Source organism: Dendrobates tinctorius, unplaced genomic scaffold (assembly GCF_039654945.1).
Source record: "Dendrobates tinctorius isolate UK_male_01 unplaced genomic scaffold, ASM3965494v1 ptg000030l, whole genome shotgun sequence".
Taxonomy (NCBI): domain Eukaryota; kingdom Metazoa; phylum Chordata; class Amphibia; order Anura; family Dendrobatidae; genus Dendrobates; species Dendrobates tinctorius.
In genome coordinates, this window is record NW_027361698.1 from 11,296,922 (window position 1) to 11,321,551 (window position 24,630).

General features: G+C 41.5%; 1 protein-coding gene across 1 annotated transcript in view; it reads right to left on the bottom strand.

Annotated features, from left to right (window-relative positions):
• The window catches only part of SYNPO2 (synaptopodin 2), a 459,389-nt gene that overhangs the window by 108,255 nt on the left and 326,504 nt on the right, over window positions 1-24,630 (bottom strand). The window contains exon 4 of the mRNA XM_073571855.1: window positions 19,857-21,982. Within this exon, the coding sequence (XP_073427956.1) occupies window positions 19,857-21,982 (2,126 nt within the window). The remainder of the gene's footprint in view (window positions 1-19,856; window positions 21,983-24,630) is intronic.

Genomic DNA, 24,630 nt, shown 5'->3' on the forward strand with positions numbered 1-24,630 from the left:
AGCAGGGGAGGAGGAGCGCAGGAGCCGGCGACTGTCAGATCATACTCACCCTCTCCTGGCGTGGTCTCTGCACTTCCCTGCTTCTCATATGGTCTCCGGCGCTGCAGCTCTTCAGTGGTCACTTGGTACCGCTCATTAAAGTAATGAATATGCACGCCACTCCACTCCCATAGGCGTGGAGCTTATATTCATTACTTTAATGAGCGGTACCACATGATCGCTGAACACTGGAAGGAGCTGCCGGTGCCGGAGACCATCGGAGAAGCAAGAAGTGCAGAAACCACGCCAGGAGGGGGTAAATATGATGGGGAGGATGGGGGGAGCCATTCGATATTCACCTGTCCCCATTACACCGCCGTGCGTCGCTCTGTCTTCCACATCCTCTGGCTGTGACGACCAGGTCAGGGGGCGCAATGATGTGGTTAGTGCATGCACTGTACCTGAACAGTCACTGCAGAGACCAGAAAGACAGAACGGTGCGCAGCGGTGGAACAGGGACATGTGAATATCGCAGGTGTCGGGGCCCTGAGCCAGCGGCGACACCGGCACCTGGCACCCATAGCGCACCAGTTTCCCCGCCTGCTCAGGACACTGGCACCTGGTCCCCAGTGACAAGAGGTGAGTATGTCATTTTTTTTTAATCGCAGCAGCAGTATATGGGGCACATATATATCTATGGAGCATCTTATGGGGCCATCAACCTATATGCAGCATTATATGCGACATCTTATGGGGCTATGGGGCTATCAACCTTTATGGAGAAGCATGTGGGGCATATATATCTATGGAGCATCTTATGAGGCCATCAACCTTTATGCAGCATTATATGGGGCATCTTATGGGGCCATCAACCTTTATAGAGCAGCATATGGGGCATATTATTCGATGGAGCATCTTATGGGGTCATCATTAACCTTTTATGCAGCATTATATGGAGTATATTTTAATATGCAGCATCTTATGAGGCCATTATTAACCTTTGTGCAGCATTATATGGGGCATATTTTTTGTATGAAGCATGTATGTGACCCATCATGAACTTTATGGAGCATTATATGGGGTGTATTTTGTATGGAACATCTTATGGGGCCCATCATGAACTGTATGGAGAATTATATAGGATGGCACATGCCTAGGGCACCGGGCTGCAGGGGGCAGCACCAAGACAGGGAAGAAAATTTTTTTATTTATTTTTTTAATCCCCCCTCCCTTCCATTAGATCATCTCTTACTGCAAACATCACAGCAAAGGAGGAGGTAGAAGACGACATGGGAGGAGGACACAGGAGCAGGTGAGCGCTCATAGAGATGAAGATGGGGGGCTAGTGACAGGGGAGGATGCTGTATACTGGTGAGAGGAGGCTGGTGACAGGCAAGGCTGTACTGTATACTGTTGAGAGGAGGCTGGTGACAGGGGAGGCTGTGCTGTATACTGGTGAGGAGGCTGGTGAAACGGGAGGCTGTGCTGTATACTGATAACAAGAGGCTGGTGACAGGGGAGGCTGCTCTGTATACTGGTGACAGGGGCCTGGTGACAGGGGAGGCTGAACTCTGGTTCATCATTTTCTAACTGGTTTCCTGTAAACGCAGTTAAAATGATGCAGCTTTAGGGTTGGTTCTTCACATGGGGATCCTGAGGAAGCAAGAACTTTGGCAATATTGGACTGTTGATGTTTTATAAAACACTCCAGTGTTACGAATGGTCATGGCCCAGACAAGTTTTGAAGCCATCCACAAATTCCTGCATTATACCAATAATGCACAATGTCCTCCATGAGATAACCCCAACTTTGACCATCTGTTCAAAGTTCGGCCGGTCATCGAACACTTCAACAAAAAGTTTGCTGAAGTGTATGTGCCCCAAAGGGACATCTACATGGATGAGTCCTTAATTCATTTTAAGGGAAGCCTCAGATTCCATCAGTACCTGCCCAACAAGAGGGCCAGGTAGGGAATTAAACTCTACAAACTGTGTGATAGTACCTCAGGGTACACCCACAGATTTAGAGTTTACGAAGGGAAGGATATCAGGATTGAACCTCCTGAACGCCCCTCTGTCCTGGGAGTGAGTGGGAAAATTGTGTGGGATTTGGTGCATCCACTGCTGGATCACCTCTACATGGATAACTTTTATACCATCATCCCACTCTTCAAATCCCTCTCTGCGCGAGGTACCGCAACCTGTGGTACTGTCTGCAAAAATCAGAGAGGCCTCCCGAAAATACTCCTGAAAACTCACGAAAACACTACTTGGGCAGATGCTCAGAAGGGCTGACAGCAGAGCCCAATGTAGCGACCACCTGCTGGTGGCCAAGAACAAGGACAAGAGGGATGTCTTTTTCTTGACCACCATACACAGTGATGGCAGCACCCTCGGCACTATACGAGGTACCTCTGCACAGGCCAGCAAACCGACCTGTGTACTGGGGTACAACAAAAACATGGGGGGCATTGATATCTATGATCAACTCCTCCAGCCGTACAGTGCTTTGAGAAAGGCCAAGGTGAGGTACAAAAAGCTGGTCGTGCAAATCGTACAGATGGCAATGCTCAACACTTTCCTGCTGTCATGATGTGCAGGCCACAGTGATACTTCGTACCTTCAGTTCCAGGATGCAGTGATTAAGGCCTTAATCATTGGAAATCAGGATAGCTCCAGTACTTCCGGAACTGAAGGTGCTCATATCGTACCAGGTCAGCATTTCCCGGGGGAAGTCGCACAAACTGGAAAAAAATGTAAGTTGCAAAAAAGGTGCCGAGTGTGTTACAAAAGGGGAATACGCAAGGACATCATTTATCAATTTCACACCAAACCGTTAAGCACAGCTCAAAGTGGTGGTGCAACAAGTAGGATCCTAGTCTATGATACTATGGCTATATAGAAACTTGGCACACACTATATATGATTTCCAATGATTTAGTCACACAAAAAGTCCTATGATATAATGATAATCCCTAATCACATGGGACTCCTCCCCTACAAATACTGATTAATCACACAACATTTCTTCTACATAAATAGAAATACACAGGGAAGTGAATAAAATGATTTCCTTTATTCAAATATCACTACCAATAATAAAAGAAAGGATACTGATTTTACAAAAATGCAGGGACATTCCACCATAGAGTACCAGCTGTGCACACAACTCTAAAAAACTATACATGACACAAATGCCACAAAAATGAGATTATTAAATCCGCTTAAAAAAGGCACCATTCATATTACCTTTACATAATATCAAATGACTATTACTGCCTTATCTTTATTAAACGTGCCCCATTATGCAAGGGCATAATATTAATCAATGCCTAAAGTGGTCACAATTATGTAGAAATACGTTATAAGGAAAAATGCATAGTGCCCAACAATTGCATCCTTCTCATACAAACATGAAAAAATGTGCCTATATCCGGACCAAATGAAAGGTCCTTATTAGCGGAGCCTAACGCTATAAATGATCATGCTATGAAAAAAAGGGTAAAACCATTACCTATGAAGTGCACGTGGAAACTCCCGGCGTCCCTGCTGCCATCTCCGACAAAAAGGGTTATCATTCTGTCCAAGTTATCAGTACAATACTTTTAAACTAGATATGGACCTCCAAAGATTTTATAGGTCACTTAGACTTAAACTACATTTCTCGGAACAGAGTTCTCCATCTGTAGTTACTAGTTACGCCGACTTTACAATTAACTGCAGCTAGTCTTGGCTTAAGGAATAAGAGTAACTACAAACCACCTACAGGTTCACATGCACTAGAAACCTTCATTTCTTTTGTTAATGACACCTTTCTGCAGTTAAGACCTGACATAGAGAAAAAGGATGTTCACTTCCCTTCTAACCTTACATCTCTAGACCGTATAGCCCTGAAAAATCTGCAAGATGATAAGGATCTTATCATCAAACCCGCGGATAAGGGTGGTGCGATAGTGGTCATGGATAGAACCATGTATTTCACTGAAGTGCATCGTCAATTAAGCGACATAACAATATATAAGCCACTCCCTCACGATCCCAAACAGGAGATCCATCGATTCATTCAAACCACACTTACTAAATATAACACCTTGGGTGTCATTGACAACAAGACTCAGGATTTCCTGACAAAACAGTTTCCTATAACACTGGTTTTTTATATACTCCCGAAAATCCGCAAGAACTTAAATAACCCACCAGGGCAACCTATCGTAGCCTCCACAGAATCCATCTTGTCCCCTATCTCACAATTTCTGGAGAAAATCTTAACCCCATTAGTTAGACGCACAACATCTTTTCTATTGGATACCTGTGAATTTCTGGACTTCATACACAATCATGGTCCTATGTCAAAAGAGGCTTTATTAGTCACATTTGACATTAAGGATTTATACACGTCCATTCCCCATCAAAAAGGTATTGAATCAGTACGGAGACTACTCAGTATGTCCAACTACGATATCACCCAAATTAACTTTATTTGTGATTTATTCTTCATTATTTTAACGCAGAATTGTTTTCTTTTTGAGGACTAATACTACCTCCAAATCAAGGGCACCGCAATGGGCTCGAACGCAGCCCCGCCGTTTGCTAATTGCTATATAGCCCATTATGAGGATAGTATACTGTACCTTGATGATCTCTTCCGCTCACACTGCACGATGTGGAAGAGATACATCAACAATATTTTCTGCATTTGGAATGGTTCTCTGGCCACACTTAATTCCTTTTACCAGTATCTCAAAACATCCTGGCCGGACCTAGATTTCACAATGTCACACAGTACTGAAAAAATGAATTTTTTGGACACCATCATGATGAAAGATGAAATGGGAAATCTGTTTACAGACTTATACGTGAAACCAACAGATCGTAATAGTCTCCTACATTACACCAGTTTTCACCCTACTAAAATGAAAAATTCCATACCTAAAACACAACTCATGCGAGTTAATAGAATTGTGTCCAACCAGACTACAAAAGAGGTACACACAAAGGAAATGCAAGCCAAATTCTTAGAGAGGGGTTATCCTCAACATATTTTGAATCTCTCAAATACATCAAGTACCTCCCAAACTAGAACAAGGGATCGAATCCCCTTTGTTCATGAATTTCACCCATTAACCTACCGGATCCATAGATGTATACGCCGTCACTGGCCCCTCCTTACCACAGCTCATCCTAATGTCAAAGAGTTCAAAGAACCGTTCCTTCCATGTTTCAGGAGACCACGTAATTTTAGGGACCTTCTGGTTAAAGCTGGAGTCACACATAGCGACTTACCAGCGATCCTGACAACGATATCAACGTGTCAGGATCGCTGGTAAGTCGCTATGTGATCGCTGGTGACAGCTTCACCAGCGATCAGCACAGCGACGCCGAGCGCGCGGTGTCACTGTGTTCGTTAGTTACCAGCGCGCTGATGCAGGGAGCTGGTAACTAACGTACACATCGGGCATCCAAGGGACATGCGTCCCTTAGAAACCCGATGTTTATGTTAGTTACCAGCTCCCTGCTTCAGCGCGCTGGTACCTAACGTACACATCGGGTATCTAAGGGACGCACGTCCCTTGGATACCCGATGTGTACATTAGTTACCAGCAGATCGCTGGCCTCCCGCCTGTCACACGCAGCGATGCGTGCTGGTCAGCGGGAGATCAGCGACGAAAGAAATGTCCAGAAGTTTCTTGCAGCGATCAGCGATACCAGCAGGGGGGCGGTCGCTGATCGCTGTCACACACAGCGATCTCGCTGGTGAGATCGCTGTTGTGTCACAAAACTTGTGACTCAGCAGTGATCTCACTAGCGAGATCACTATGTGTGACGGGGCCTTAAGGCTGATGTTGGATCCTCCCGCCCAACATCCAATCAACGACTTTTGCAGAATCCAAAATTTGGCACATTCCCATGTTTACAATGCACACAATGCAATAACGTGTTGAAGGGCAGTTCCTTCTTCCACCCACAAACGGGCAAAAGATATGATATTAAGGGTTACTTCACATGCAACACTCCATATGTGGCATGCTTGATTAAATGCCCCTGTGGTTTGATATACGTAGGTGAAACGTCACAACCGGTTAAGGACCGTATATCAAAACATAAGTCCACAATCAGATGTAAGGACCTATTACTGCCAGTACCCTATCATATTGTCACCATCGGCCACACTATAGCCCAACTGAGATATCAAATAATTGAGCAGGGGAATGTGCCCCGCAGGGGTGGAAATCGGATAAATCTATTGAAAAAACGTGAGGCTTTTTGGATCCATGAGCTGCAGACATTGACCCTAAAGGGTTAAATAGAGATTATGATATTCAATCTTTTCTGTTCTGATTTTATGAGGATATGTGGTTATACTGTGTCTCCATTTTGTTTTTCTCTCTCTAACATCCATCTCTATTTTTTCAGAATCAACAACACTAAACATACTGTATATCTACCTCATGGAGAGTTCTCAGTATCTGCCCCTCACTACCACGTCCCTAAGGAATAAGATAGAACCATTTGGTTATTCTCTCACTTAGATGCACAGCCTGTACCAGTGTACTTGTTTATGCTCCTCTCAAGAACGCTACTGCAGTGGAAACCCCCTGTTCTCATTACACAGGATGCTTTCTGCTAGTGACTTGCACACTGGATCACACCTGACGTCACCCCTGGGACCTCCCACCTTCTTCTCTTGCCTTTAGACCGCACTTGGTTGCAATGGAGCGCACAGTAACGTCACTTCCGGTTTTTTACTTCCTCTCCGCCCTCCATCTTGGCCTCTATTTATAGCAGCAGCTAACGCTGCATACAGCGCCTCTGACCCGTGGTGGAAGCCGTGTCATTGCCAGTCTTGCTGTATTCTAACCAGACCGCGCTCCCTCACCACTCCACATGATATTTTGCCCGCTGGTTCTGTTATTAAGGAGCCTTTCCCCGCTTTTTATTCCACAGACTTTGCAAAATTCTGTACCTATGTCCCTGCACCCGGGGTGCTATGTACTATACCATTCAATTTTTTCACAATTTTTTTCACAATTGATTATGTCCGACGGTATTTGATATGAGTTATTTATCTTCCACCATACAGGACATCTAACTGGGATGATTTAGCGAATCCTGCTTTGAGCAGGGGGTTGGACCAGATGGCCCAGGAGGTCCCTTCCAACTCTACGATTCTATGAAACTTACTTTTGAGCATTTTGTAATTTGACAGCAGTACAACTAATAGGTATGCTACTCCATGTCTAATGAATTTTTATTACACCAATATGGCTATCTTTGTCTTTTGGGTATGAGACACTAACGCTATTCAAGCATGTGCTATTCATGTCTGACATGTTATAGTCATCTTTCGCTATACTTCAGATATCCCAGACATTATGTGTATCATTATATATAAACCTTTGTTTCTATTTTCGTTTTGATTATGATTATTACTCTTTTGACAGTACTGTGATGAAGGTCAATGTGACCGAAACGTCTACACTGTATGTACTGTATAAATTGAAAGCACTTTTTGCATTGGAAATCATATATAGCGTGTGCCAAGTTTCTATATAATCATTTATCAATGTGACACCTGCCCCAAAAAACCTGGCCTGTGTATGAAAGAATGCTTCAAACTGTACCACACCTCCATGCACTACTAATTTACTTCAATTTACATAACATGAAACAGGACATTAGTTCCAAAAAGGGGGCATTTGTTGGGCATTGCCACTGTTTAGGCACATCTAGATAGGTTCCTTGGGGGTCTAGTTTCAAAATGAGGTCACTTGTGGGTTGTTACCAAAATGAGGTCACAAACGTCACTACTTCCCTTCCAAACCCCGACGTGTGCCTAAACAGTAGTATACTCCCACAAATGAGGTACCAGCATACTCAGGACAAATTGGACAACTTTTGGGGTCAAATTTATCTTGTTACCTTTAGGAAAATAAAAAAAATGGGGACTAAAAAATCATTTAGTGGAAAAAAAATGTTTGTTTATTTTTCACGGCTGGGCATTATAGACTTCAGTGAAACACTTGGAGGTTCAAAGTGCTCACCACACATCTAGATAAGTTTCATGGGGGGTCTTATTTCCAAAATGTGGTCACTTGTGAGGGTTTTCACTGTTTAGGCACATCAGGGGATATCCAAACGCGACATGGCGTCCGATCTCAATTGCAGCCAATTTTGACTTGAAAAAGTCAAACGGCGCTCCTTCCCTTCCGAGCTCTGTTACAGAGCCGGCGTCAGCACCCGGCGCACCGTGCTTGATGATGGTGGTAGTGGGGCTGCACATGATGAAGTAGGGGGTAAGGGGGACTGCACATGATGAAATGGGGGGTAAGGGGGACTGCACATGATGAAGTGGGGTGAGGGGGACTGCACATGATGAAACAAAAAAGGGGGATGGGGGCTGCAAATGATGAAGGGGCACTGCAGATGAAGTGAGGGGTGATTGGGGACTGCAAAGGATGAAGTAAGGGGACTTCAAATTAAAGTGGCGGACTGCAAATGATGATGTGGGGTAGAGGACGGGGGATATATCTGGAGAACAAATAAACAATTTTGAGTGTGGGTAGTAGTGGTGTATTGCACAAAATAATAAGGAAGGTAATTAGGTGCGTTCGCAGCCCGGGGTCCACCGTGCAGAGATGGTAACTGCTGCTCGGTAATGGCGGACGTTATATGGCGGTATAATAGAGGAACACACAGGGTTAACTCCACCTAGTGTGTACAGAGGCGGATTCTGTTACCTCACAGAGCCGTCCGACCACCAAACACAAATGCCGCAGCCTGTTTATGCTCACAGAGCTCGGCAATGTGAGCACTGGTGTATAGACACAGGACTCTACCCCTGAGACACTGGGTTAGAGTCCCTCTAGTCACAGTAGTGCTCGGCACCGCAACAGTGGTGCCAGGAAGAAACAAATTAAATAACTAAAGCGCACTTTGTGCGAACTGCACCGCTCTGGCAGATGCCACTAACCACCCGGAACAATGGAGGAAAGCACTAGACTGGCGCATGGCGTCGCACTGGCAGATGCAGTTGCTTAATGCGGTACTGAAGGTGCCCAACTCTGGACAACACCATATGGTGCTGAGTGAGGTGCTGAGATGTGGAGGCACTGTGGCGCAGACCAAGCCACTAGTAGGCGCTGACTCTAACTCTATAGCCCTATACCATACATATCGAAGGGAGGGGAGTCATAATGAGTCAGTCACCAGATACACGCATCCATCATCACTCACGCAATATACAACAAGAGTCTATGCTAGCACATGGCCGAACGGCCATGCAAACCTTTCATAGCAGTGTCCTTCCAGGACCATCCTGGTGGTCCATTCCGAGCGGGAGAAGGACCTGAGCATGTGACCTCTGATCTCCAATGGGAGATCATCTCACAGGCATGCTCAGTGGACCGAAAGGAGGACTTAGTCCCTGGAGTTGTTCGCTGCAGACCAATATGCGTTGCTATAGCTGGACCAGAGGTCGCAGCAGCAATAAAACCCACAAAGCTGGTCTGAGCAGAGTGCCGGAATCAACGAGTCTGCTCAGCAGGCTCCTTTGTGGCCGGAGAGGAATGGGAGACCGCTAAAGGCAAGGCTCGGGATTTCTGCTGTGCAGCACCAGAAACCCGACGCCTAACACGGAATTTGGAGTGGGGATAGGGGGATTTAATGTGTGTGGGGATTTGGAGTGGGGATGGGGGTATTTAATGTGTGGGGGTATTTGAAGTGTGGTGGGGATGGGGGATTTAATGTGTGTGGGGAGATTTGAGGACACAAAATGAAGAGTATGTATGTATGAGGGCATGTACAGTATGAGGAAACAGTATGGGGGATGGGTGAGAACACCGTATGGTGATTGGGGGGATGCGTGCAGACAGTATGGGGAGCGAAAGGGTAAATGTATGTGGATACAGTATGAGTAGTGATGGAAAAAATGTATGTGGACACAGTATGGGGAGTGAGGGTGATAGGATGTGTGTAGACACAGTATGGGGAGTCAGGGGTATGTGTGAGCAGACAGTATAGAGAGTGAGGGGATAAATATATGAGACAGTATGGTGAACAAGGGGGATGTTAGAGGAGACAGTATGAGGAGGGAGGGGAATAACGTGAGGTGACAGTATGGGGGGAGAAAAGTGAGAGGGCACAGAATAGAGACTGAGTAGTGGGAGCATAGCATGTGGGGGACAGTGTAAGGGTACAGCCAGGATGGGACAGAATACCAAGGAGGGGGAATGTGATGAAAGGGTACAGCATAGAGACTGATCCCTATAGGGAGGACAGTGTGAAAAGGTATCCCAGTCTGGAAAGGAGAGGTCAGTGCGAAGAGCATGGTACCATAAGAGGGACAGTGTGGGGTCATATTAGTGAGGGGCAATTATTTATTCAGGGGCTCAGTGTACTGCAGATATTTTTATTCAGGAGCATTATAATGACACTTCTATCTTTAAGGGCATCGTGTGGAGATTTGCTGCAGAAGACCAGAGAAGATGGAAGTCTGCAGAGACTGCTGTTGTTGAGAAAACTCATCATGGGGTCTGGACAAGAAGAAAAAAAGGAGAATGACTCCAGAGACGACATCTATAAGGTACTTGGATGTAAATGTTATTTGTGAAACTGACTAATTCTCATGTTTTTATTTATGTTAGGAGCATTAAAGGGGTTGTCCAGGTTTGTGCTGAGTCTGCAGTAATTCTATGTGACTGCAGACTTCTGAATTCTCACAGTGCTCACTGCACGCTGCTGGTGATTTACATACATGTGGTCACATGCTGACTAAATATATAGAAACTTGGCACACACCAAAGGTTTCTGATGCAGGAAGGTGATTTTTAACTATACAACAGTACATACATACACAGACGTTTCGGTCTAGGACCTTCATCAATGTACGATATATTGTACTGTGAGATTCTTAGTGACTGGGCTTTGTGAGATAGACCAATCCTGTGAGGAGGCACATGAAGCCGTCCCACTGCGTGGTGGTTTGTGGAGTGTGGACGCAGTATCCGCCGCAAATCCCATCTTATGGTCCTGTGACAACGAGCTTCTCTTCCTGCTTCTATCAGCTTCTATTTCACTGAACATTGAGAGCATTAGGAAGAGCAGCTCGTCGGTACATGACTAAGTGTGCAAATTGCATGTGTGCTTGGGGGGGGGGGAATCAAATTCTTGCCCCGGGTGCCAGAAAGCCTAGATACACCTCTGCCCTACCTGACTGGAAAGGGTCATAGTTTTCTCTGCAGGTGGGCTTGGTTTCGACTGTAGTGATTTTATCTTATAAATGTGTTCTCTTGTGAAAAACATATACAGTATTAAAAATTGATCCATTTGGGATTCAAATGAGGAGGCTCTTTTCGAAAACGGAGCCTAATGTTCCAGATCACCTAAAAGAGCCAGGCTGTTGATCACTATTGCCTATCTTCAACCGTCTACCAGGATTGTACATGCTGCAATGTCCTTGCCTTTATTGTAGTGACCAAGGAGATGCACATCCTAAACAGAAACCCTTTTTCTCTGTATTCTTGTAGGAGCTGTGACAGGAGAGAGATGGCATTTACCAACAGCAGCATATTGAGATCCAGAGAGGAGATCGAGGTGACAGCACAGAGAGGGAGGAGAATAGTTATGGTTACTGTGCTGTAACAATCCAATCCCTATTGTATATCGTTCTATATGTTATTACACACATAGCTAGTACAAGCATGCCAAATCATCAGAGAGTACATGTGTCGCATGGATTTATGTCTTTTTACATCAATTAAGGAATTTGCTCCTCAGACCTTGTGGGGACATCACAACACAGAACCAGACCCCAATCAGAGGACAATAAAACTTTCACACTCCTTATCTATGAGCTGTTCCAATATTTATGGCCACAACGGTGTATCCCTCTCCCATAATGATTGCTCTGCTTCACATCACTTGTCTTATCTACTGCAATATTTCTGTGCTGTGTTATGGATGAATATGTGATTCTTCAGATTTTTTATTAGTCTATGCCTGATGAAAAGACCTGAGTAGTCTCAAAAGCTTGCAATTTGTTACCATCTTTTCAATTAGCCATTAAAAGGTATCAACCACAGAGGACTCTTAATTCTAAATATTTTTCTGTTTTTAGGCGTTGACTGGAGTTAGGGGTGTCCCAACAAAAGATTATAGTGGCTATTCATTTAGGATTGCAGCAGATACAGAGTACAGAGGCAGCCAGGATGGGGCTAGGTCATGAAGTGGTTAAGAGGATTGGGGGGTGGGAATCGGCGAGGTCATATGTACGTCCAGCCATGGTTTAATTTGGTTAGTCGTATTTTTTTCAAGTTAAAGTGATATTTATTTTCTGCTACAGATAGAAGTCAGCTACTCGTGTGGAATATGGGACACTCTTTTGAATTCTGAGCGACTTTGCGGTCAGCAGTGTGGTCATAGGGGTGTCAAATGGACTTTGCAAGGAAAGAGGCTGTTCTGCAATGCATTGACAAATGGGGGATGGTCTGGAATCAATTCCTCTCTGAGTTTCATCATTTTGTCCAGGTGGACCGGGTCCTGGATGTATGGGTAATTCATTTGAGGGGCAATGACTTATGTAGAAAACCTTGTAGGGAACTGATAAAAGATATTAAATTTGATTTGCTGAGGCTTTGGACAATGTTTCCCAAGGTTCTCGCAATCTGGTCTGATATTATTTCTAGTAAGGTTTGGCGGGAGGCTCGGTCAAGTGACTGTGTTAATAAAGCGAGAATAAAGTTGAATAGGGCAGTATCTCGTTTTAAGGCAAGGGACGGTGCAGTGGTGGTCCGTCATGTGGAGAGAGAATCAGGCGAATGAGAGTTTTGGAGGAGGGATAGGATTCATTTAATTGCCATATTTACAGACATGTGGTGTCTGACTATACAGGAAGACCACAAGAAGGGTCTTAAAGTGTGGAGAGACATAAATGTTTCAGAGATGCAAAACATTTATGCTTGTGGCATGGGGGAGGTCCTTGAAGTTGGTGGTGTTGGTTAATGGCGTATGGGTGGGGGGTCTCACGAGGTTCTGGATCCCCCTAGGTGGGTTTAAGTGGTGACAAGTGTTTAAATAATCCCGGAGAAGACATTAAAAGGTCCTTGTTTAAAGGTTATGTTCATTGGCCAGGTTAGTTAATAGGTGCCTTTGAGCTGGTGCACAGAGACTGATTCATTTGTATTTTTGAGCAGTGGAAATTATAGCTAATGGAGGCACAGCGCTAGCTTATCAATTTACAGTATATTTCGAATGGTGTGTGGCTAATAGTATATTTAGTATATTAATGGCGTGGTATATATTTGTATTCAACGGCACAATGTGTGGGATTTTTTAATTTCATGCAAATGTATGCATACAATATATGTGACCTTGTTATTTTCAGGGCTGCAAAGATCATTGTGAGAAGATGAGTCGTGGCTGGATGATGTCAACATGAAGGTCTGACCAGATGCAGAAGAAACAACAAAAATGAGTATTCAAATGAGACGTCAGCAGCCACTGGAAGTAAATATTTATTCTGAATTTGTACTGTATGACTTGCATTAATACGTTTTTTTGTAAACCAACCTCCCTGATGCCACATTCTCACATTTATGGGATATCTACCAGATTATTTTTTATCGAATGGCACACATTACTGATGTCACCGCTCATTACAGTTGCCAGTTGTCACAGAGTGCTGGGGAAGCAAGGAGTCGTTGCTTCTCAAAGTCCATGGAGCTTCAGAACGAGGCTACATAGCCTTTGATTGGAGAAATGTCAGGGGAAGTGTTGGATCTATGTGGGAACGTTACATTCTAATAAATTGGTGAAAGAGGGACAGCCTCTTGTTTTTGTTTCTTTCTTTTTTTGTCTTTCAGGTTTCCATTTGTAGACTACATTGAATTCCCTGGACCACGTTGTACCTGCACGGCTTTTTTTTTTAAAAAAAATGGTGAACCAGTGAAGGAGTTGGGAGGTGTTTTTTTTTTTTTTTAATAATACATAAATATAAAACAAAATAATTGTGTTTTTTTTTCCGTTTTACTTACTGTGTTAATAATGGGGGTGTCTGATAGACTACCATTACCCCAACTGTGAATCTACCAAGTCAATTGAGCCAAGGTGAAACGCCAGAATTGGTGCATCTAATATGATGTGACACTTCTGGGGTGGCTGTGGGCTAGTGTTTACCTTTCTAGCCTGGATATCAAAAATAGGGGGACCCTATGTTGTTTTTTTTAATTATTTATTAGGTTAAACCTGCCACATGAAAGGCACTAAACAGTTCAACGGTTCAAGTTTATAATATGTAGGGGGTTGTAACATGTTATATCTTCAGCATATATCTATTATTCTATCTACTGTACCTATTCTATCTATCTAATATTTTTATGTCATCTATCTATCTTTAGCTTTATATTTTTTTTTCTTTGAGATTTGTGCATAAAAATTGGATGGCATACGGATTGTCCGTGTGCCATCCGATTTTTTGTTGCACCTATTGACTTGCATTGACGAGTCACAGCCGTTTTACACCGCCATACACAGCATGCTTCGACTTTTTCCTCAGCCCGATTCCATCTGAGCAAAGATGAACACTGCCTCATTGAATAACATTGGTCAGAGTGCAATCTGATTTTTTTCTCACATTGCGCTTGCCTGATTTTTACACTAATGAGAACTAGCCCTTAGAATAGGGTCTGTGTACTGTCTGTGAAAAAAATTGGGCAGCATAACGACACTTCACACAGATACAAGAATGTAGCCTTTTTATTTATAGCGCAGTCCCTTAGTATATAGTGTGCTCATTCATTATGTGTAAATAAGGGAGCAATGCACCTAGGATTTCACTGATTGAGCGCCTTTGCCGGCTGCCGCAGTGTTTTCTTTGACTGGTCTCTCTGAGGTCAGTGATTGTTTCATTCATTATGTGTAGCACAGTCCCTTATTATATAGTGCACTTTCCTGTTAAATATAGAGCCAGCCTTAATTTTATAGTTTCCTTCTATCATCCCTTATTATGTAGCATCCTCTCTAGTTATGAAACTTTCCATTGTTGTATAGCGTCCTTTGTAAAGTACAGTGCCGTCCCATTGTTACATAGTATCATCTCTTGTTATGTATAGCACTGTCTCTTATATAGTGTATTTTCATTATTTTTCTTATTCACTGCACCCTCTCTATATTTCATAGTCCTCTCTTGTTAGATTAAAGTAACTACTGATGGAGCAGCATCTGACCAGAAGACCAGTTCTTCAGCCTCCTCCATTACAAAAGAAACTTTACCATGTTCAATCAGCTGGCATTTCATTTTATATCTAACAAGAGAGGACACTACGAAATAAAGGCAGGGCGCTATAAATAACAAAAACAATCTGAATCCAATATGTAAGAGACGGTGCTGTACATAGCCAGAGAGGGCATAATAAGGGATGGTAATATACTGCACATAATAAAGGAGACTATGATATATACATTATACAGTATATATAGTCTATAGGTATGTCACAATAAAAGGAAGGGGGCAAAGACACATTTTCTTGGACAATCGCCCAAAGCATGTCAGTGTTCGTTCCTGTGTTACGAGCTAGAATTTATTGTATACACACTCATCTTTTATAGAATTATGATGCTAACATTACAAGGTAAATTGTGCTTTTGTCAATTGGTGAATTAAAAGGTATTTTCTGAGGTTTTGTCACTAGCAATGGCTCCTGGATTGAATATACTAAATAGAGGAGAACTATAGTGACCACTAATGGTGGCAAGCACAGGAGACTATCTGAGTATGTTTCAAAATTGATTTCTCTTTTAGGATTATAGAATACTTTTTATAAATCTCAGAAAAGCCCTGTACAGTGATAATTTTTGTACTAATAGTTTTTCTGAATGGCTAATCTAAATAGGCATGCAATAAAAGAAAATGCTGGAGACAGAAGGAGAAGACAAGAAGAGTTTTAATGCTGGTGTGAAAAGTACAGCAAATCAGCAATGGAAATATGAAAACGTGAAGAAGGAAAATGAATCAGAATATTCCTCTAGTAAATACAGGGATGTAAACAGTGATATTTTGTGGTGGGAACAAAGAGGTTCTTTGATACATTCAGGAACCTTTCTTTTTCCAAAGTTCTGAAACAAAAATAGCACTGGGGTATAGCGATATGGTGGAGCACATGAAGTAGTTGTGCTGGAGCCTGATTCCACCACATATATATACACCAATATTTTAAATTAGGCATGGCAAGTGGGGGCCGTATTCCAGATTTTACAAAGGAGTCTCATAGGCCATGGGAACATCAAGTTACAAAAAAACTAGAAAAATCGCCAGCTCACTACTGTATTTCCATCCAGTGTGGCCTAAACCACAATCTGACCAAGCGTGGGGAAATGCCAAATGAAAAAAAGATTGTTCCACCTCCTAGATAAAATTCCACTTTATTGAATTATTTTAAAAATTAATTCTCAAAACAGCATGGTAGGAAGAAACAGAGCTATGCATTTTGAATGCTATTCATCTTTCTTTGTCAAAGCTTTTATACAAAAGCCAGAACGTTCTTTTTGTCATTTGGAGCTTCAAGTTACGCCTCTGAATGCCACCATGATACCAATGATACTATTCATAAACTTTGTCAATAAAAGGTATTTTTCCAAGTTGGATTTCCAACCAGAGGATATGATTTCCAATTACTTGAAAGCCAGTGCTAGCATTTGTATCTCTAAATGGAACACACATACTTTTGATAATTAGTACACTATGAAATACAATCTCCTCTCGAACTTTAACATGGCTCCAAAAGGGGATGTTCACTCACAGTCTATACTGGAATTGTACAGAAGACAGACAGACATCTCAGCTCATTTGAAGGCTACAGTTGCAAAAGGTTGACAAAGTACAGTTGGTGAATACCAGAGATATTACAGGGCTCCTGTATTGTTGATTACTTAGCTTCTTCTTAAGTGGCTGAGTAGTGGGCATTACTGCTTACTGGAAGCAGCTGTACATGTGATATGGATATGAATAGATACTAAGGCTGTTAATATAGGCTTGTTCATCTACATAACAAATTACCAAATGAACCTGAAAAACTACAAGATGTAAGACGCAACCAACGGACAGAGGGAAGCAAAAATGTATTTCTTACGTTACTGATTTATACAGTATATAACTGACTAGCACTTATCTATCTAGGATCACATACGGACATGTTTTCAGGAATTGTGTCTTCTTATCTCACTTTCGTAAAGTGCACATACAATTTAAATAGCTGTCGGCCAAGTGTGCGTTGTTATTTCAGTGGGGAAAGAGAAATAAGCCCAATTTTATACCCCTGATATCTGCAATTGAGGGACAGTCAGGAGACCGCCTACACATTAGATAAAGGGAAATGTCCAAACATTCGCACTCTATCACAATAGCTGTAGCAGGTGTAGAGAGCGCAGACCAACGACTGCTCTTACACATCAGTCAGCCGATCCTGACTTTTAACAACTTTCATTTAATGTGTATGGTCAAGAGATACGCATTGGGTTCCAACTAGAGTTGAGCGACTTTGGTCGGATCGGGTTTCATGAAACAAAACTCCGACTGTTTTTGCCCTAGTCGGACCAGTTTCATCTGAAACAAATTTTGTTTCATGAAACCCGATCCGACCAAAGTCGCTCAACTCTACTTCCAACCGTGTTACTTGGGCCATTTCTAATTTAATAGTTTGATATAACCAACAAAAAGTAAAGTGAAACAATAACAAGAAAGCGTAATCAGATAAAGTATATGAAAGCAGCAAAGTGTCCTGTTGACGTTGAGGTCTTTGGTTCAACATTTGTCAAATATGTCAAACAAGCATAATTATGGGGGCTAATGCATCATTTTGCATAAAAACGTGCCTTTTCCACATATAGGCTCCACAAGTATCTGTACCATGCATGTGATGCCATTAGCTACCATAGTCTTGGGCACAATGTTGGCCCCATCCTGTCTATATATTTATATATATATATATATATATCTTTAAGCATGTATGATAAATACGCATTGTCATGGCTGGTGGGCACACATAAGATGTTCAATATGTGGGATAAATATTTTCAGTTTTTAAGCATATTCTATATAGCAGTAATGCAGTATAAATTTCACATATCCAATGTTGCAGTCAAAGCAGCTTGCACCTGTTCACACTTGCTTTATTCTCTTCAGAGGAGATGGTCAGTTTTTTCTAGTATACTATTGGAGGAGACTTCCACAATATTTGCCTGAGCACTCCTCTCATCAGCCTACCATGATTTTAATTAGTGCATGATCCTACATGGCCTTTAAATCCCAGATCGGTGGATGTGATAGAGTGAACTAGGGCCAGAAGGGTCTACTTATCAATTTACTACCCTAATAAGCTCTAAAACTGTAGGAATGAAATACAATTTAAACTTAGTCTTAAAGATTGGTTTGTACTTCACAAGTGATGACCAATAAAGGTGAGAGGTTGCAAATCTTCATGATTTTGGCATCTAAGTCATCTATATTGTGCATGAAATTTAAGTGCCTTTAAATATAAAAATAAGGTATGGTAAGGCTTTACAAATTGAATAATAATAATAATATCATGGTCTTTTTGGGGGGTTACATTCTTATTTTTATGTGATAGAAAAATGGCTTTTGGAAACATAAAACTTGTAAGAAGTGACTTAAACAAACCTCACAATAAAATGAAGAACAAGTAATGAATGGAAACAAGTACTTTCTTACATCACAATACTGCTTACTGCGTTAAATGGCTGCTGATAAACCAACTAGCACATTCTACAAAAGGAGTAATCTATTTCAAAATGACCCACTTTGATATGTGGAACTTGTTACAGTTTTAAAAAAAAGGAAAATAAACGGATAGATTTGTAACTATAAAAGTTTCTGCTAGTAAAAAAGTAGATCTCATCAACTCTTGTACTATATATATAGAAAATAATCTACATTTGGAGTTGGCAGGGATGGCCACTGGTAAAGTGGACTTGAGATTGCATCCTAGGAGCATTCTAGAATAGTTACCCCCCCATCAAATTTTGAAAATACTAAACCATTTCCAGAACTACCCACCATAGCCTATATAAAACCTACTACGCTCAACCATAACGGATGAGCTTACTCTGATGTATAGTTACACTTTCATTCATTATACTATCTCTCCATAACTAGAATTGTAGGTCATTTCTAAGACTAAGACACATGACAAATTGATTCTGCTACCTACCTGAGCCTACATTGTGCAAAACCTTTCCAGGACATACTGTACATTTTTATGTATATGCTTTATGACCGATCTTACTTAATAATAAATAAATCATAGATGACAAACTCACACATCACCCCCAAATAAATTAACTATGAGTATACTTTGTAAAAATGTCATCATTTTCTTAAAATCTTTCATCTTTCTACCATGGGCTCAGACTGATCAGTGATAACTTAATCGATGACCTTTGTATATATAAGTTAAAAAAATGTGGGTGATCTGGACAGACAGTAGAAAGTGGTATTGCATTATCGCTTTTTATATGTAGTGATCAGTAGGTGCTACACTCATTGTTGAAGCACAAACCCAACAGTCCTGATTACTTAATAGTATACAAATGTATGCATCCAACTGGGACGTCAATTACTGACAAGTACTGTATTAAAGTTGTATATATATGTACACACATATGTAGGAAAACCTATGTGCAATTTATTTTTTTAAAGGTGATAAATGATTTGGACCCATTTTAAAGGATGATACAATGTTATGGTATTAAGTATAGCCAGGACATATGGCAATGTCAGATCACCACCACAAACTATTTTTCCCTCTATAAGTGGAAATATATTCCCAAACTGAATACTATTCTTCACCAACTTCTGGTTTCCACACCTGGGCTGTAGCACCAGCTTTCTTTGCAGAAAATTTCGGCCTCGGAGGAGCAATCAGTGTTGCTATCGGTGATTCTTGTCTAGGCTGCATGGCATAGCCCACTGAAGGGTAGGAGTCGCTGGTAGGAGTAAAGACACTTGACTGGAAGGAAGGCTGCGTGTTGTATGCTTGATGAGAATATTCAGGTGTTGGCTGAGCATTAATGTAAGGAGCATTGACAGGCCTTGCAGGTTGAGCTTGCTTTGCTGGAGGGAGAAAATTTGGCTTTGTGGTTTTCTTAGGTACTTCTGCTTCTGATGTGTTAGCTGAAGGTGGCTGAAATGTGAATAACGAAGAGTTAAGCTGATATGGCTGGTGTTTCATTACTTCAAGAGAGCTCATTGTTTTAGTTGGCTTCTTCTTGGCAGCTGAGGATCCAGATTTGGATCCAGGTTTGTTTGCTGCTGGGGGATAAAGTGGTGATTGGATTGGATTGTATGCCAATGGAGGTGGAGCTCGGACATTAGATGAATATTTCCAAGAACATGGTAATGATGGAGTTGGAGAGGTTGGTCGAGCAGCTTTTTCTTGCACAGTGGTTGAATCAACGACAAATTTTTCCATTCGAGATTGTCTCCTGGCAAATAGTTCTGCTCCTTTTCCTTTTAAAGCTGGCATCTCATAGGCTGGACCTGCTGACCCTGATGGAGTAGTAGGTGGTGTTTTAGGCTTAGATATTTGTCTCAAACTTGTAGTTACTTTAGGTGGACCTCGTGGAGGAGCAGATAAATTAAGAGTGTTTGGAGGATTATAATGAAAATTTGACTGTGCAACGGTGGCTTCTGCAGGACCTTGGCTTTGAAATGAATTGTGGACTGGAAATTGTTGTTGCACAGGAGCAGCAGCAGATGGTGGGATCCATACTGGTGATATTGGCATAGCTGTAGTTGGTGATTTGACTGATGGTTTAGGGGCAACTGGTGGAGGTGTTTTTTGCTTGCCACCGTGTGCTTGCATAAAATTACATGCCTCTGCTCCAAGACTAAGGTAGTCTTCTTCTGGTCCTGACTCATTGCCTGTACCACGTTTACTTTCCCTATTCTGTACAAGTGTTAGTAGAGCTGGATTTGGGCTTACTTTTGGTTGCTCCTTAAAGGTGAACATAGGTTTTGTGCTCCTACGCTTGGCTTCCATTAATATTCCTGTCTTGCTTGCTGGAACTGCAATTCTTTCATCTCTAGAAGCAATTTGTTCTGTAGGGTAAGATGGAGCCCAAACAGCTGACTGAGCTTTAGCAGTCACTGGTGAAGACACTTGATATCTTGGTTCAGGAGGTGGCGTGACTGAAGAGTAAGGAGGTGGTGCAGGTACATCAGACATAGGGCTTGCTATATTTCTGGATGGTGAAAATGCCAGAGCTATTTGATTTGGGGCTCCACCACCAAAGGGTCTTGCTGTTCTGTTTGAAGAAGACTGAAATGAACTGTTTGACTCATTTGCGCCAGCAAACCCATTCTGTACCCTTGGCTGACTGTTGCTAACCTCTATGTAACTTTTGCTTACACAGCTCTGGGTCTTAATGGTTTGCTTTTGTTGCTGTGCCTGATATGATATTGTGCTATTTACATTCTCTGTGATTGACACTTTCTCTTCGATACTCTGTTTCCTCATCTCTTCTTGCTCTGCTGTTATTTGATCCATCCTCTGCTTCCTCCTTGCAAACATGAGGACCCCTTTACCTTTGGTCTCTGGAAGTTCCTCCATTGCTTCAATAGAATTTAGTTTCTTTTCAACCTCTACTAGTCCAGTGTCCCAGTCAAAAGTTACAATATGTGCACTGTTTTCAGGATCTGATGCGAAATCTTCATCTAGATCTGATTCATTAGCCCCAAAAAAAGTGACCTCAAAAGTATTCTCTTTGTTTTCTTCTTCCTCGTTATCGTCTTCTTCGTCTTCGTATCGTTCAAGCTCCCCTGTGCCGTAGCTTGTCAATGTAAATTTTCTTGCCCTTTGCCGGCGCTTTTTAAACATCAACACCCCCTTGGAATTGGGGTTTGGTGCGGCAGTCAGGAGAAGAGCGATACTTTTACATTTAGACTTGGCTTCTTTAACTTGCTTTTCAGAGAGGCTCTCACTTCTTCTGAGCCCTGAATTAAAGAATGAAATAAAGGAAATTAAATAATAAAAGGAATAGTTTGACAAATGGCTATATCTTACATTACAAATCTTTATACATAGCATAACTTCAGAAATACAGAATTGGCAATCTAAATAGAGTAACAAAGGCAGGTTGGGGTAGTCATAATTCTTGATAGGTAGCACCTCAAAATAATCATTTTTGAAATGTCTACTTTAAAGTTGATGACATCATGCAACTGAGTAAGTTCTGAGTACATGGCAGAGATACTGTGTGATCAATTGTTATGGAACAGGAGGAATTTTTGAAAATGTGCTTTTTTTTCTTTGCTTAGTGTGTACGTTGTTCAGCTTAACTCTTTAATGACCAGGGATTTTGTTCGTTTTTGCATTCTCGTTTTTTCCTCCCTTGTTTGAAGAGCCATAGCTTTTTAATTGTTGCATCAACACAACCATATGAGGACTTGTTTTCTGTAGGACGGTCAGTTCTTTTGATTCACCATCCATTTTACCATACAGTGTATACAATAACGTGAAAAAAAATCAAAGTGATAATGTGAAAAAATCAATTTTGACATTGTTTTTTTTTGCTTTTTGTTTATACATCATTAATTGTGTGCTAAAAATGACTTGGCAGCATGGTTCTCCAGGTCAGAACAATTATGGTGATACCACACTTGTACAGTTTTCCATTATTTTAGTGATGGAAAAAGATTCTGAAATTTCAATTAAAAAAATAAAATTTAATTTGCCATTTCTGAGACTAGTAACTTTGTTTCTACTGTCAAAGTAGCTGTGTGAGGGCTTGTTCTTTGTGCCTTGTTTGTTTTCTTGATAACATTTTTGGGAACATATGACATTTTCATTGCTTTTTATTACATTTTTTTGTGAAGTGTTGTGATACTTCTGGCATCCTGTTTTTTTTTTCTTTTTGGCATTAAGCATATAGTTTAAATAATTTGATATGACTTTTTTGGACATGACATGGATTGTTTATTTTTTAAAGTCTTTACTTTTGAAAGGAGAAACAGCGTAATTAATATTAATTTTAATACATATAAACCTATGATGGAAATATAGTGATTGTTAAGGAGTTATTCAATATTTATATATGTTGAATTTAATGGAAAAATAATAGATCTAATCTTTTGATACTTGTGTGCCAGCAGAAGGAAGCGGAAATATAATACAGATAAATAATTTGTTTAAAGGGGTTGTCCATTGAAAACAAGTTATGACCAATCCTAAGGATAGGTGATAACTTGCTGATCAGTGGGTGTCCAAAAGCTGGGACCCTCAAGGATCTGCAGACTAAGAAATTTTTATCCCTGACAAGAAAATGTTATCCCGCTGCAAAGTGGAGCAACATGTTGGATTCCTGACCGCTTCCCATTCATTCTCTGAGGCTGCCTGAAAAGGCCGAGACCCGTAGGAAAGGAATCGAGCTGCGCTTGAGCATACCGACTGCTGCTGCTCTATTCTAATGGGAATAAATGTTCCCGGCTGTGCCACTCTATATTCTCTGTGCCGCTCTATATGTATATATGGGCCAATACATGATCTAGTAAAGTAAACCATAATACACTTTGAGGAGAAGATGGATAACACAATTTCTCCATCTTATCCATTGTGTGAGTCAGCAGAAATCCGACTGCACTTCAATGTCAACCAAGTGCAGTCTGATGATTTCCACGCACTCACTGACTTGTATATTCAAGTGCGTTCCGAATATCGGATCAATCAATCATAGGCATGTAGAATTTTTTTTTCCTTGGACATACTCTGTCCAAAGAAAAAAATCAGACATGTGCACTGCCCCATAAACTAACATTGGTCCTGGTGCAATCTGATGTTCCGTTGGGTCAGACCCAGACCGATAATACGCTCACGTGCATGGGTGATCAGAATAAGCCATCAAGATCTAAATTATGAAATATTAATTCCAGCTCACCCAGTTGCTCTACGCTCATCCACCTGGGGCTCAGACTCTGGCCTCACATCAAGGATAATAGAAAAAATTGGAGTCCAGCTCAACAGGACTGGATTTTCATGTTGACCATGTACATTTTCCTTTCGTATGCACTATAATTTGTTTTGAAAAAGAAAAGGAAAATCCAGTCCAGTTGAGTCGGACTTCAATTTTTTCTATTATCAAGATCTAAAGACTGGAAAACTCCTTCATGTTGCTGCAGGTGTAAAGAGGTGTTAAGTGTTGAGTCAGAAATCTTGTTGGAATGGGGAAATAATTGAAACACATTTCCAATAATAAGAACAATCCCTTTCCACACACACATACCGTATACTGTATATATATATATTTATATGTTAATCAGTACTGGATGTTAAAAATGTGCATCTCCAAAATACTCCCCAAAATGTGTGAAAGTCAACTTAGGGCATGCTCCCATGTAAAAGTGTTCTGATGAAGAAATCCATCACATACCATTGAAGAATGTGGGATTTTCAAATCCCAGTCATATGTAAGGAGGGATTCCTGTAGCACAAGAAAAAAACAGCAAAAGAGAACTGCCACAAGTAGGTCTCCTAAGGGTAGGTATGTTTCGTACGTAGGTTTCTTCATGCAAAAAAACAAACGTGTGTTTGCATTGGTATCCATGACAAAAAACTGAGACTGACCCTCGAATTTCAGCAATGGATT